Source organism: Rhyacophila brunnea, unplaced genomic scaffold (genome assembly GCF_057557595.1).
Source record: "Rhyacophila brunnea isolate RB1 unplaced genomic scaffold, BYU_Rbru_1.0 scaffold_20, whole genome shotgun sequence".
NCBI classification, from domain to species: domain Eukaryota; kingdom Metazoa; phylum Arthropoda; class Insecta; order Trichoptera; family Rhyacophilidae; genus Rhyacophila; species Rhyacophila brunnea.
In genome coordinates, this window is record NW_028232860.1 from 3,607,868 (window position 1) to 3,623,001 (window position 15,134).

Here is a 15,134-nt window from a genome sequence, read left to right on the forward strand (position 1 = left end):
AACAAAAATATGTATAAAAATGTACGTTACATTTTTTTAAAACCAAAGTTGCCACCCATGACCTATTATGATATCAAAAGGTGCTAAGTTCCCTAAATGTTAAATTACATTTTTGAGACAGACATGTTTTAACATTCTGTTCTAACACAAGGCATGTCAAATCAAAATGATTTTTGGTTACATGTTAAATAAGGAATAGAGAATTTTAAAAGCATGGTCATCGTAAAACAACCAAATTTTATTTTGGTCTCATCTATGCAGTATCTCAATTAATTATATTACATAAATGCATTTTTCATGCTATCGTTTGATACTTTCTGATTAGTATTGTACTTAGTGCTTGTTACAAAGGGTAGTCTCAATAGATAAAAAGTGTACTATGCTAATTTCGCTGTGAGTTTGTTGAACAGTGTTTGACCTAGTTGACAGCGAATGTTTAATGGCTACTGTAAGTACTACAGAAAATTTGATGGCTTACTACAGTAAAGGTTCAAATATATTATGATGCACGTCGCGTACTGTCGCAGTATGTTACCGCTACAGGCAAAAAGGGGAGAATGTCGTTTTTCTTGGTTAACGGACTGATCCCTCCCATCCTGTAGCACATTTTGAACGTTTAAACCAATGATACTCAACCTTTTTTTTCTGCGGGCCAAATACATATATTTGTAAAGTAACGCGGGCCGCATCACTACTGGTGTGACGAAAAAAATCATTTTTACAAAACATTTTTGAGATTTTAAAAATTATGCGTGTTTTTTTAATTAATCGTGTGCAATAGCAACACTCTTATACCAGATCTGATGTGGACCATAATGACAATCCTCTTCGGGTGTCACTATCTGTGCGTCAAAATCGAAACGAATTTCAAGATATACGAAATTCCTGATAATAAAGGTGTTTCGGGCTGCACATAAAAGCTTAAAGGGCCACATGTGGCCCGCGGACCGCAGGTTGAGTATCGCTGGTTTAAACGGACATTGTCAGTTAACAAAATCTGCCAAAATAACCAGTACAATGAGGTCACCTGACGCGTACAGCACTACATCGACACCCGCATGACTCAATGAACGTTTTTTATCATTTTCTACATGCCTACACATTTTCGACTCATGTCAAAATCATGTGTTTTTTGTTTTTAGCGGTTGGCACTATGTATTTTCTATAAGAATGTTGTCTATTATCTATGGTCTGCAGGTTGGGTTCTTTTAATGTACGCACATGTTGAAACCGTTAATTAAGTAATTAATTGAAATTAGCATGAATAATACATTAGAGTTGGCACTCTCCATCATTGAATTTATAGAGATGGTGATCGTTCAAAACATTCTGCGGAATGATGAAAAAATAGACTAAATTTGTCACCGTGACAGCATGACAGTGTGCATCATAGTGTATTTGAAGCATTAATCGCAACCAGAGATTTGCTGAAAGAGATAGAAATGTCAGGGGAAAAAATATGCTAATTATTTGATTCTGTTCAGTTCCTTCATTTTACCTTTCACACGCCTAAAGCCATGGATATAAAAACGTATTGTAAAATTTGTAATAAAATCTAAAAATAATACATAAGTATTGTTTTTGTATATGAGAGTAGAATTATAAAAGCATTAGGTATTAGTTATTACATTATTTTAGCAGTCAATTTATAGGGAATAATATACTATATGAATAATAAATACTTTGCTAGATCAAAACTTGCATCATATTATTACATTAAAATTAATGATTTTTTTTGCAAAACAGTTTTCCATTATTGGTAGAATAATCGTCCTATTCAACGCAAGACTTGCAAATATGTTAATGATTTGCCAGTTTTACCTTTGAAGGGACGAAATCCAGAGATGACGAGTTACTTAACCAAAATTATTGTAAAATATTATGGATGTTAATACATTTTTAAATCTATATTATGTTTTTTTTTATATAACACCATTGAAAAGCACCATATGATATCAGCTGTTTTATTCAAGACATTGCCACCATTTTATAAGGAACTAATGAATACTATGAAATGATAATAATTGTTTAATTAAAATTCTTTATTTCAGAAATACTTTTCTAACGGATTAAATTAGCTTTATTGTTTATGTAAATGGGTTGACATTCAATCCACTACTGGACATTAGGTGAAAGCCTCTACCAGTTTATTTATAGCGTCACGCATTCCCTCCAAATGTAAGCAATTCATCGATTCGACTACTTCCAGTTCTTTTTTCGTGCCCATCGAAGTGATATTTACAGCTATCAATAAATATACTTTATGTGGAAAAATAAATCTGAAAATAATTTTACAAGACCCGTGTAGCGTGGGATGTATGAGCCAGTTGTTCACCACAGTTCCTTAATTCTTTGAATCAAACTAGTCCCAGTCACCCTCATTTCTCCCTTACTGGATTGATCTTTGAAATGATCAGACGTATAGACGGTAGAAGAGGTAGGTATCTAATTTTTGACCAAAATGGTAATTATGAGTGTTACAAAATAGACTGAAATGTAAATTATACGTAAAACATTTCACCGTAGCACAGTTCGCCGTGAGCTTTCTATCGGAAAGAGATGACCATATACTATACGGCCTCCGATTTTATTAGATTCAATATGAACATTAATTCAATTTTCATTGTCGATTTTGGCAAAATTCATGAATTCAAGAATGAAAACCTAATCTAACAAATAATCCAGCATATCGGTTATTTTCAAAATTTGTTTGCCGCTGGCTTCCTGTAAACCAACAAGAACCGTGTTTGATTTAGACATGAATTCTATCTCAGTACTATACGACTCAGAAGAGGTTGGACGGTCTTTAATATACTACCATATATTTCTAATACAACATTTCACGGTGAAGTGTGATACGGCGAACTGCATACGTACAAATTTTGGGACACGGTGGAAGTAAAGCAATAGTCAAAATAACTATTGTCATATTTAACTTTTTGGCAGACAGAGAAGAAAGTGGAGTCATACATATAATTTTGACTACACACTATCTGAAGAAAACAGACACTGAATTATTGTAATTTATCATTATGATCTATGTATCAGCGCATTGAATTAAGATTGCCTGGAATTATAAAAAAATCTTACGATGCCTTTCAGAATGTATCGCTCCACCAGGGTGTACTCTTTAAAAACCTTTGCAGTATGTGATATTACATAAATGAGTTTCAATTTATTTGTCTTTCAAGTTTCTACATTATGAAGTTAATTATTAACTTCTGTGCATGCGATAGATTATAGTAATCGTAGAATAGGTGACAGAATTATCAGTTACCCATTTTCTTGCTGTTAACCATCTTGGATTTCATCTTCCGATGCTTCTTGGTGGTGTTACCGTATTTTTTCAAAAAATATCCATTTATTCGGCATTATAAGAGTGCATGTTGAGTTAATATTATTATTGCGGGTGAAGTAATCCATGTTATTATTTACTAAATCACTTGTTACAAAAAATACAAAATTTTGAGTTTTTATTTTGGAATCGATAGTATTGAGTATCGCCATCTTTATTGATATTTTACGGTTGTGTTTAATAAATATTTTTCATGAAATCATATCTGCTTTTCATTGTTAATTATACTATAATTTTGAAGTATTCTATACATAAGGTAGCTGCAGTGGCGCACCCAGGGGGGGGCCAAGGGGCCCTGGCACCCCAAACATGAAAATTATCAGAATTTTAAACATTGAAATTGAAAGCCAATAAACTATACCTTTGGGCTTAGACAAATAAAAACACGGCAAAAAAAAATGATTTGTAATTCTCCAGCACCCTTTTTAGAAAAATTTCTTAGATTTTAATTTCTAACACAAAAATTTCGAAACACTGTCGGGTTTTTTTAGAAACCCAATCCCTAATGGAACTGTCAAAAAATTCTCGGTGTCCACCCAAATTCCGTAGTGGTGTATGTCATGGCTGGGGTGGGCTGACAGGGCTCTAGCCTGGGGGCCCGGCGTGTCGGGTTGACTAGATAAGTGAGATAAACACATCATCTTTAAGCATTATTAGCTTTAATAGTAAAAAAAAGTCAAAAGTCAATAATAGTATTCAATTATATACTTAATTGTGCAATATATTTTTTGATTATTATGTGTCGATACTAGACAGCTCCATTATTAAAGTAGATGTATTAAAAATCGCCAATAATTCACTGTATAAGTACCCTTAATTTGAACTAAAACACAATTTGAAAAAGTTAATTTAGTGTTTCTTCTTTTTCTTTCGACCATGTCCGATCCTAACAGGATCATATGGGCCTCACACTGCCTTTAATCTTAGCAGTAGGTAGGGGGCCCGTCAAATAGCCTAGCCCGAGGAAGGTACACCAAGTGCAATAGACAAAAGACCGATAAACGAGAAATTAGGCTGAAAAGAGCCTATGGGACTAATTTACATTCTTCTTGGGCTCCCCCCAAAATTAAATCCTGGGTGCGTCACTGAGTAGCTATACTATATTTTTTTCAGGAATACCTTATTTTTTTACCCAATTTCATAAAGTGTACTATAACTTCATGAAAACACTGATGTGTAAGTATGTGTTTCTATAATGCTGTCCCTCAAATCTTACCTCCACTGAAAATACATTTTGATGGTTAAATTACTGATTTCCGAACATGTTTTGTTAAATGCCAAATCAGGTAAAACTCGTGGTGCAGTGCATAAGGCGCTGGCCTTCCATCCGTGAGCTCTGCGTTCGATCCCGGTGAGGACACAATATTATATTTGTGATTTTCTCAAAACTCTGGGTGTTTATTATTGTTCAAAATTACCAACAACCGCCTTGTACGAAAAAGTAAAGACATGGTTATTAATAATTAAAAAAAAAAAAAAAAAAAAACAGTGGGCTAGCTAGTGTGTTAATGTGAATGAAACAGTGCCGGGTTGCCATTGTTTTTTTAAATCCTTATAAACCTCCTCTCTCTTTATCAATATTTCAATGGTTAGTTAAGGAAAATTTTAAATTTCACCTTTCTAAGTAAAAAAGGCAATATAAATTTTCACCTTCGGAATTGAACTGACTCATGCTTCTTTTGCGTTTTTATATTTCCTAATTTAAAAATAACAATTATAATTTTGTAATCACATTTCAAAATTATTGTATGTATGTGTTACGCCGAATGTGCGAAATTGACTATTACATGAAATTGGCAAAATTTTGCCTAATTCATGTAATAGTCAAGACCGTTGCCTTATTCATGAATTAGGTAAATTATCTGCAGAGTGCGTGAATTCGCCAGGGTATGGGATTCTTAAACTGTCAACATGACAGTAGAAAAGATAAATTTAATACGGATGGTTTTATTAGTTATAATTGGACATAATATAATATTATTAGGTTAGGTTACGTTAGATTTTGTAATTCCGAATTCAACTGAATGTCCATTCTGAGGTTAGCTAACAAGTTTTAACAAACTATCAAATCATACCATAACAAACAAACAATCGACCATTGCACGATTGATACCTAAGCACGAATAAAATCGCGAAAATACCTTTTAATAAAATTCTTCCGTTATCATATTATAGTTCTAAATTTTTTTTGGGCATAGTAAATCGATATGAACGTCATTGTAGTTATTGATTGGTATATTTTTATATAATCAATTACATTTGACACATTTGGTTAGTTTGATTAGTTGCAAAAAACACCACCGGAGCGCGACCATCTATTTTGACCAATGCATGAACATTTGACAGATTTGGTTTAGTTGCAAAAAACACCACCGTAGCGCTATCTAATTTGCCCAATGCATGAACTAGGCAGAAAAGTTACTGCCGAATTCACACACTTGGCAGACATTTTTCCTAATTCATGAATAAGACAACAGGCTTGCATTTTTCATGATTTAGGCAAAATTTTGCCCATTTCATGTAATAGTCAATTTCGCACATTCGGCGTAACATATGCACCATCATATTGATAATAATAGTTTGGAAAATCATTCCGGGTTATTTACCCCACTACAACACTGGGCACAACACATTAAAGTCAAAAGGAAAGGGAAAGGATGTCAAAATAATAATTATTATAAAGGCAGGTTTTGATTTTGAATTTATTTTATTATTAAAAACATACACTTAAATACGCCAACACTGTACCGTTTATATTATGGAAGGGAAAAAAACCCGAAAATGGAAATAAATACATTTGCGTTAGAAATTCATCTGTCAATTTTGAATGCATAGTGTTAATTCCATAGTGATAAACAAAAAATAATGACGTGAATTAGAACTATTATTTTGAGTCAAAATCAAAAGAAAACCCTAACAACTTTCAACTATAACAAATTGCTATTTTTGTTAAAACAATTCATAAGCTGTGTCCTTTCTTTCACATACTAGAGTAATGCCGATACCAGACAACTATGTAATGAATTCTGCACCTTTTTGAATATGTGTAAGATGCGAGCACATTTAAAAGAAACGACAGAATCATAAATAGCAATTTGCATTAGTTTAAAGTTGGGGAGAAACACTTTTGGTTGTAATTTGACTATGGGCGAAACTCTTTTTCTCTTTGAAAGTGTTCAATCACAATACATTCTGGACACAAACCATTTTGAGAAATGTTTTTTGAGGTTATATCACTTTACTCTATGAGTTTCTTGGCTTTGAAGAAGCGGCGGAGGTAAAGGACCTGCCAAGTGGCCAAGCCCAGCAGACAGCACATGGAGAATATGCTGAAGAAGAGAACTCGGTTGTTTGTCGACTCTGAAAGTAAATACATAATATTATATCAGGCAATACTGTATCATCGTATCGAGACCTATAAATATTATTAATTCCACAATGCACGTTCAGATGGATGGAAAATAAATATGTGGTTATCCTGACTAGGGAATACAATCCCGAGCCAAAATTTTGATCCCGGGATTTCGGGATTACAATTTGACGATCCCGATTGGCGTTTTTTTCGATAGTTATTTTTTTTTAAATTTATACATAGCATTGATAAAATCGGTCAAAAATGTCTAATATAATTTATACTATACTTATACAATTATGTAATTGGTCGTAATTAACGTAAGAATTGGTGTAATTACGGCGTGTAAGTTTGCTTTCAGCAGTTAACCGGTGTTAATATTGTGTACGTTCAATCTTGGAAATACATGGGTTTAATGGAGTAAAAAATATTGTAATATGGATAATAATGTGAAAGTAAAACAGTTTTTTATTTATTTAAGAAAAGATAACATTCATAAAATTCAGCGTAGAAACAAGTGCTTGCCTGCACGTCCGTGGCACTGGCGGTTAGACGTCGTTCGCGTATCAGAATGTCAGTGGTGTCTAGCTGGCTAAATAAATGAATTTATTATTTTTATGATGTTCTTACGATTGCGTATGACAACAAAAAATGGTTATTTATTATCCGTGAGCATCCGGCGATTCCCCCTGTGACAGGTACATACACTTCACTCACATAATTTTCTACAGATAATTGTAATTGACAAAAAATCAATCCCGGAGGTTTCGAGATCATGTTTACTAATCCCGGTATCGAAAATTGCCCGGGATTGGATTCCCTAATCCTGACTTACCAGTCGCAGGGAGTAAAAGACCAAACAGAATGAAGAAGCCTGCGAGAAGCGGCGAAAGTCCAGCACAGGCTGTATCTTCAGAAAAGGAGAAGGATACTTTGAAAATTATGAAACATATTGTGTTAAACATACCGTTTGTGTCTCTCATATCCTGCTCTGCCTTGCGCATGTAGGAGAAATCAACCACGATTGATTCAGTCAGATCTTCCAATTTCTTCAATTCAACTTCCATTGGCTTCAATTTACCCGCTTCACCAATCTGAGGTAATCATCAATAAATTATATTAGATTATAAATCAATAAATTATTGAAATGACAATGCTAAATGTATTGGTATATAACGTATTATTGTCACGACCATATTAGATTGATGGAACTGGATTACATCTTGTAATATAAATGATTATAGCACCTGTACACGTGTATGGATTTACTGGCACCAATAGTGTGTATTTTAAGCTATAGCAATAATAACTCTGTCTCACCAATCTCATTCAAGCATAAGCGAGACGCAATGTTGTTTTTCTATGGTGCCATTTATTTTGACAGGTTGTGAAAATTGGTAAATGTGAAAAATGTTTTGCGCGGTGTAGTTTGTTTTTTTTCTAGCAGTTTCCCCACTATTATTCAACTGCGCAGGCGCAGAAATCTCACAAGTCCAACTGTCGCGTGAAAATTCAGAAGCTTCTGAACTTTTCTGATCCATGTATGCAATCTTGCAACTTGCACAATAATACGTACTGTCATCAGTAAATCCATGCACGTGTAAACGGGGTATGGGTATAACATTCAAAATTAAACGAATGATCATTATTGTAATAAACCACAAAATCATTTTAAAAAAAAACCTATTTTCACACAGTTTTGTAAATACCATTTGTAAAAAATAAATCACTAAATTTATTAGCATGTTAGGCACCAACACAAAAAAACGGAATGTTAATTTTAATATTGACTTATCAAACAAGATAAAAATAAACATATTATTGGAATTACACATTAAAGTTACAACATATTATTGTGTTTAAAAATTAGCCTGAATTATTCGGTACATAACTAATTTCAGTCTGAGGAAATATAAAATAATATTATCTATTTAAGGGGGGACATGCTCGTCGAAGGTCAAAATTGAGTTTTTATTGTATTTTCAAACCATGCTCCTGGACACTCCTTAAACGTTGTAGATAATCTATTTAAATAATTTTGAAGCCTTATTATCCTTTATAGTTATTTTAAACATTTGATGACTGCATGAAGTATTTTTGTTACATAAAATAGTATTCTTTTAAACCTCTCGCTCTAATGTTTTAAGAATATAGTCATATTTCGGTACAGAACTGTGCAGTGGTGTTAAAATTTTTTACATTTATTCATTTTTAAACGCATTTATAAAACCATTAGTATAATTTATTACGAGATAATTTTTGTAAAATATTCACGATAAAAAATATTTTGATAATCTCTGTGATCCCAAATTTGACAAGAATTAGGCATTTTATTATTCAAAAAATCGGCAAGATTAACACATTTGAAGATGATTCTAAAGATATTTATTATAAGCTATGTCTTTGACCATTCAAGTGTGATAAAAATCTTATGAATAATGATTGCTTTATAATAATTATTGACCTAAGAATAAGGTAGTGTTTTTTTGAAATACGCCATTTCTTTTGTCATTCCCTAGTGGTTAAGCTACAACATACGGCCGTAGCCATAAAATGACAAACTATAATTAAAGTAGGGAGTAAAATTATGTTAACGCGCATGTTTGAACATGTACCTAACCGAATTTATTTTTATTTTTTTTTAAACGCTACATGTTCAAACACGCGCGTCAATATCATTTTACTCTTTACTTCAATTATAGTTTGTCAATTTATGGCTACGGCCGTATGTTGTAGCTTAACCACTGGGGAATGACAAAAGAAATGGCGTATTTCAAAAAAACACTACCTTATTCTTAGGTCAATAATTATTATAAAGCAATCATTATTCATAAGATGTTTATCACACTTGAATAGTCAAAGACATAGCTTATAATAAATATCTTTAGAATCATCTTGAAATGTGTTAATCTTGCCGATTTTTTGAATAATAAAATGCCTAATTCTTGTCAAATTTGGGATCACAGAGATTATCAATATAATTTTTTATCGTGAATATTTTACAAAAATTATCTCGTAATAAATTACGCTAATGGTTTTGTAAATGCGTTTAAAAATTAATAAATGTAAAAAATCTTAACACCACTGCACAGTTATGTACCGAAATATGACTATATTCTAAAACATTAGAGCGAGAGGTTTAAAAGAATACTATTTTATGTAACAAAAATACTTCATGCAGTCATCAAATGTTTAAAATAACTATAAAGGATAATAAGGCTTCAAAAGTATATAAATAGATCATCTACAACGTTTAAGAAGTGTCCAGGATCATGGTTTGAATATACAATAAAAACTCAATTTTGACCTTCGACGAGCATGTCCCCCCTTAATATAGATTTATAAATATTTATAATATGATAGAACTAACTTTTTATTATAATGAAAATATTATATAATACTTAATAAATTTATTAGATAATGACTGGTTTCATGTACTCAGCGCATCTATACACAAGACTGCTATCGGCAGCTATCGAGGGTAGTTCATCATATTTATGTATTGAGGTATTTCTAATTGTTACAATAATTTAGTTATTATTGTTACAATAAGTGCTATGTTTTAACAGCACTTCTCTTGGCTGTGATAACTTTTTGAGCGACATAGACAGTTTTGACAGCTTAGACGGCTAACTTATTGTAACAATTATAATACCTCAATACATAAATATGATAAACTACCCTCGATTGCTGCCGATAGCAGTCTTGCGTATAGAATAAATGCGCAGATGGACTTTACCCACTGGTACAAAGTCCCTCAAAGTTCTTCCAAGTAGACAGAACAAATCGAGGCATTTTAAAATGCCCAAAATTAATCAAAATATTTTTTTTCTGCAATTAATGAATAATAAAATAATTGATGCGCATCGAAAGTGGACTATACACATTTAATTAATATAGGTACATAATGTTTTTCCATCAAAAAATTACATAATTACTATATACTATAATTACTTAATTAAAAAGTTAGCATTGAAGGATAATAAAATATTGTCAGTAAATTGAGTCAAAATTTAAATAGCACTTGGCATTAAAGTTCAATAAGTAAGGTATACTGGGACACACATTTTACTTTCTTTATATTTCACATATTAAATTATAAAGAGACTTTATCACTAATCATGCATGACAGAAAATATACCAATGTATCTTATTTATTCACTTTTAGTTGAATATTGCCAATACTACAGACACGACGTATTGGATTATCATTTAAATTGTAAAAGGTAGGAAGGTATTAAGAGTAACAGTAAACATTATTAGGTTGTCAAAACTACTACACAGTTTTGTTATGTTGGTAGTTATATAAAAAGGGTAAATATATTCAAACAATCAGGGTAAATAGTTCAGAATATTAACTCGCATTCGCAAAAAGTCGGTAAAATTACCCAAAGTTTTGTCTAGATGAGGAGATCAGAAACATAGAAGAGTTTGAAAAAAGAAATACACATAATATTTAAAATACATAGAATTGTATGCCATAACTAAAGAACTAAAAATAATTCAAGAATCGTTTGATCAAGTACATTTAACCATAGTACTTATGATTTACTTATTTTTGCATGATAAACAAGGTCTCATAGAAACAGAAATGATATTGCAAAATCCATTATCATATACGAACCGGCCTAAGTGGCCTATCCACAATGCGGTTTTGTACAATTAGGTACCGATAACTTAATAAAATTAATTTATTTTACCCCTTCGTAGCTTTTGGCTTCTACTCCACGCTTCAAGGTTAATGATATGTCCTGGGGTTGACCTCTCTGATCTGATGATAGAAATAAACAGATTAATTAAATATACTAAGTTTACGTGTTTCTTTGTATCATATAAGTCATGACATCATGCAGTGGCGAAGGGTGAAGGTAGGCTACTAAGATCCGGCATAAATAGTGCACACTAAACTTTTTCATTCAAATGTAATTGTTTTCATTGAACTAAGACTATAATGAGTAGACTGTAGATAGTGTTTGTTAGTTCTTTAAATTCAATTAAACTTGCCTAATCCAAGCCATAGTAGATAATAGTAAAAATATATTCGTTTATCTATTATCTATAAATTCGATTATTGTTTGGTTTAGGCAGGGCTTAATGAATTTAAAAAAAATAACCAACACCATCTGTAATATCTGCAACGTAAACAAATAAGTATGACTGAAAAGTGTGCACTATTTTTGTCAGATCCCCCATAGCATACCTAAACAATTATGGTTTGTTTTAGGCAGGGTTTAATTGAATTTTAAAAACTAACAAAACTATCTACACATTGTAGTCTTAGTTTAATTAATACAAATACGTTTGACTGACAAAATTTAGTGTGCACTATTTATGTTGGATCTGAACAGAATAACCCTTCGCCACTGACATCATGTGAATGAGTTATCAGTATTAATAAATCTAATATTCTTAGTTTCAAGAAAAATCAAGTGTTAACTTTGTCCAAAAGTAAGTCAAAACACTTCAAAGTTGATTAAATTAAAAACATGTTAGCAAATTGGTATTTAGCATTTTAGCTGCCACCAATAATTTGTAGTTAAACTATTTTACGTCAAGATATTTATCATTTCCACTCCAAGACAGAATATCGTCACTGTTCTGACAGAAAACACTAATTTGAAAAAATTACATATTGAGTTAGTACCAAAATGTTCTTTATTTCAAACTTTACGGTCTGGAAACCTTCTTAATAAAAAAACAGTATTTATTTTAAAGTCATCCTTTGTACGATTATTTAATAAACTCACATGATAGACCATTATTTCAAACATTTTAACAACTTCAAAGTCAAATTACTCAAAACTAGTATTCTCCAGTTAGTGTGTTCTGCCAGAACCGAGACGATATATGGACAAACAGTGTCAATTTAAAAAAGATTTTTACAATACGTAAAAAATATATAACATCATTATACATCCACCAGTATAATTTGTCCGCTGAGTGAGGGCGCCACATGCTAACATTTGACATATCATACAACACGTTTTATACTGTGATGAGCTTAGTTCTAAATTCAAACACCAAACGATTTATGATGGTAAACCTATACCAAAAGCAATTTTCAAAAACCGCTAATACTTACGAGGGGGCACTCTGGAAATGAAGCATATCTCGACGATATCGTAAGTTTCCGTAACAAATGAGAATTTCCCCTTGGAAATGTCTTCTTTCTGGGCAAGAATGTGACCTTTCGTATCTCGAGCCTATTAGATAAAAAATCAAAACATTAAGTTCCTACTCATGAAACATTTACCAATAATTCCATAATTCAATGACAAAATATGGACAGCATCATTTATTTTAAACAGATCAAGCAAAATTTTAATTGAATCAAAATTCTAAATGTGATATGAATCGTTTGTTTTAAAGGACGCAATGTGATTAGGTCTGTTCCTTCCTGACTCGAGCCATGAGAGCCCTGAATGTTGGCTGACCCAGGTGTTTCCATCAGGAATATCCCTTCCTTAGCCAGGTGGCCAGTGTTAAAAACATCTGCAAGTTGTAGCCGTACTGTTTTTGCTCAAATTTAGGGCACTATACGACTATAGTATATACAATGTCCCCCTGAACATCACATTCATCGCAGAACTGTAAATCATTTTTCCAGATGAGAACATCTTAGCCCGATCATAGCTTCAATATGAATCAGTCTGAGCTCGTTTCTGCTAAGAGGCAACTCGACAAACTGAAGCACCAGGCATGTGGAAGGTAAAGTGGACTTACTCAATTTCTCCCCGTCTAGGGATATCCTGTGGTAGGAATCTACCCACTTTGTTTAAGATAATGCGGTAAATATGCCGCAGATGCCGGCATGAGCTTTTATAATTTTTTTTTACGAAAACAGTTTATTCCACGTAGACAATTATACCACAGGTACAGCCACTACTTTTGTACTTGATAGTAGGTAGTAGACAACATATTATAATTTGCACATAGTGTTTCCCTTGATTAAAAAGATATAAAATAAATTGACAAGCGTAATACTACTTCATTTATTATATCGCTTATAGCACTTTTTGTGCAAGATTTATCTTAGCAAATTAAAAAAAAGATAAGTTTCAATATTGTTTGACAGTTCGGTAACATAGGTTACAATAATTATTATGTACACGTTTCCGAACTTTCTAATTTGACTGTATCATAAATGATGTACAAAAGAAAATCAACTGAAAGTGTTACGGATATAAAGGAACCGTAAGAATTCGCATTGTGTTGTCAATTATACGTACAACGTAATCAACTTTCTGTCCAGCCGCTTCCTCCACTTCGTAATCTCCAGTTACGAGAACTTTTTCTTTCAGTTCTTCCTTTAAACATTTCTGTTGGTTGGGGGCCAAGCTCCACATAATCGACTGGGCATTGCCGATAAGGACCACTAATAAAATCAGAGCGTAATTCAACTCCATTTTCATGCCGGCGCAAGCCACACCGATACCTAAAAATATTATAAAAATGACAACGATATCAAACTGACATTACGAAAAACGATGAGGTGGCCCACGAAATAATGCTTGCCACACTGCAATTGTTATTAGCTATTTTTATTACCAGACTATAAAATTGTTCGTTCAACATGTCTCCATATAGCGTCATTGTCTTGGACACATGGACCAATAAAAAAAGTATTATTTTATTGATGTAAACTGAAAATAAATTCAAACAATACATAAGTTATAATATGTACGTACTAAAAACATAATATATTTTTTTTATAAATGTATGTATCCAAACCTATATAGATGTACCATAAAACTAGAGGGTCCATGAGTAAAAAAATCGATTACTCAAGATGTTGAAGATACCCTTTTTCTTCCACTGGTGTTCAGGCATTCTGTGGTTCTCCCACCAAAATCGTTTAAGCACGTTTCAATAATTATTTGTCATATTATTTTAAGTGTATTATTCTATACAAACGATAAACCCTTATAACTCTTTAGCATTTGTATGAAAATTGGTAGGTATTTCAAAGGATTCCTTTTTTGGGTTAACTTTCATACATTTCTCTATAGAATACATTTATATTTTCTTTAACATCTTTGATTGTCACAGTCACATTAAAAACTCCCAAATAGGTACCATTGGTCGATATCGATCAGATTATTCACATTCTTTGATTCAACATTCCGAAATATTTTTTTTTAATCTCTTTGATTTTATTAGATTTTGATTATAGGTACCTAAATCATTTAATAACCAAAACCAAACTATTTACCTAATATTTAAAAAAAAATGAACATTTCTTTTTATGGATTTTTCCGATATGGATTGGCCCAGGCCCCTTGAAAGGATGTAACTTCGGCCCAGTCACGCCAACTACAGATTGCCGCCCATGAAACTCAACTGTATGTATGACCTTGTTGTAAATGTAAAAATAATGAGATACAATTTCCACTTAGTGGAAAGTTATATTCTTATTTATACTACAAA

General features: G+C 32.2%; 1 protein-coding gene across 1 annotated transcript; it reads right to left on the bottom strand.

Moving 5' to 3' along the window:
* Positions 1–6,043: 6,043 nt before the first annotated feature.
* On the bottom strand, positions 6,044–14,228 carry bai (Transmembrane emp24 domain-containing protein bai). The gene is made up of 5 exons (XM_085948682.1): positions 13,937–14,228; positions 12,790–12,910; positions 11,408–11,478; positions 7,675–7,801; positions 6,044–6,715 (listed from the first exon to the last, which is right to left on the bottom strand). The coding sequence occupies exons 1-5, from the start codon at positions 14,117–14,119 to the stop codon at positions 6,594–6,596; spliced, it is 624 nt and encodes a 207-aa protein (XP_085804808.1). The 5' UTR covers positions 14,120–14,228; the 3' UTR covers positions 6,044–6,593.
* Between the last annotated feature and the right edge of the window lie 906 nt (positions 14,229–15,134).

Bases quoted from the DNA above. Each gene is read 5' to 3' on its own strand.
- bai (XM_085948682.1), bottom strand. From the start codon at position 14,119: ATGAAAATGGAGTTGAATTACGCTCTGATTTTATTAGTGGTCCTTATC. The intron at 12,911-13,936 runs GTACGTATAATT...TTTATCTAATAG, and splicing joins GACAGAAAGTTGATTACGTT to GCTCGAGATACGAAAGGTCA. The intron at 6,716-7,674 runs GTATGTTTAACA...ATTTACTTTCAG, and splicing joins GGATATGAGAGACACAAACG to AGTCGACAAACAACCGAGTT.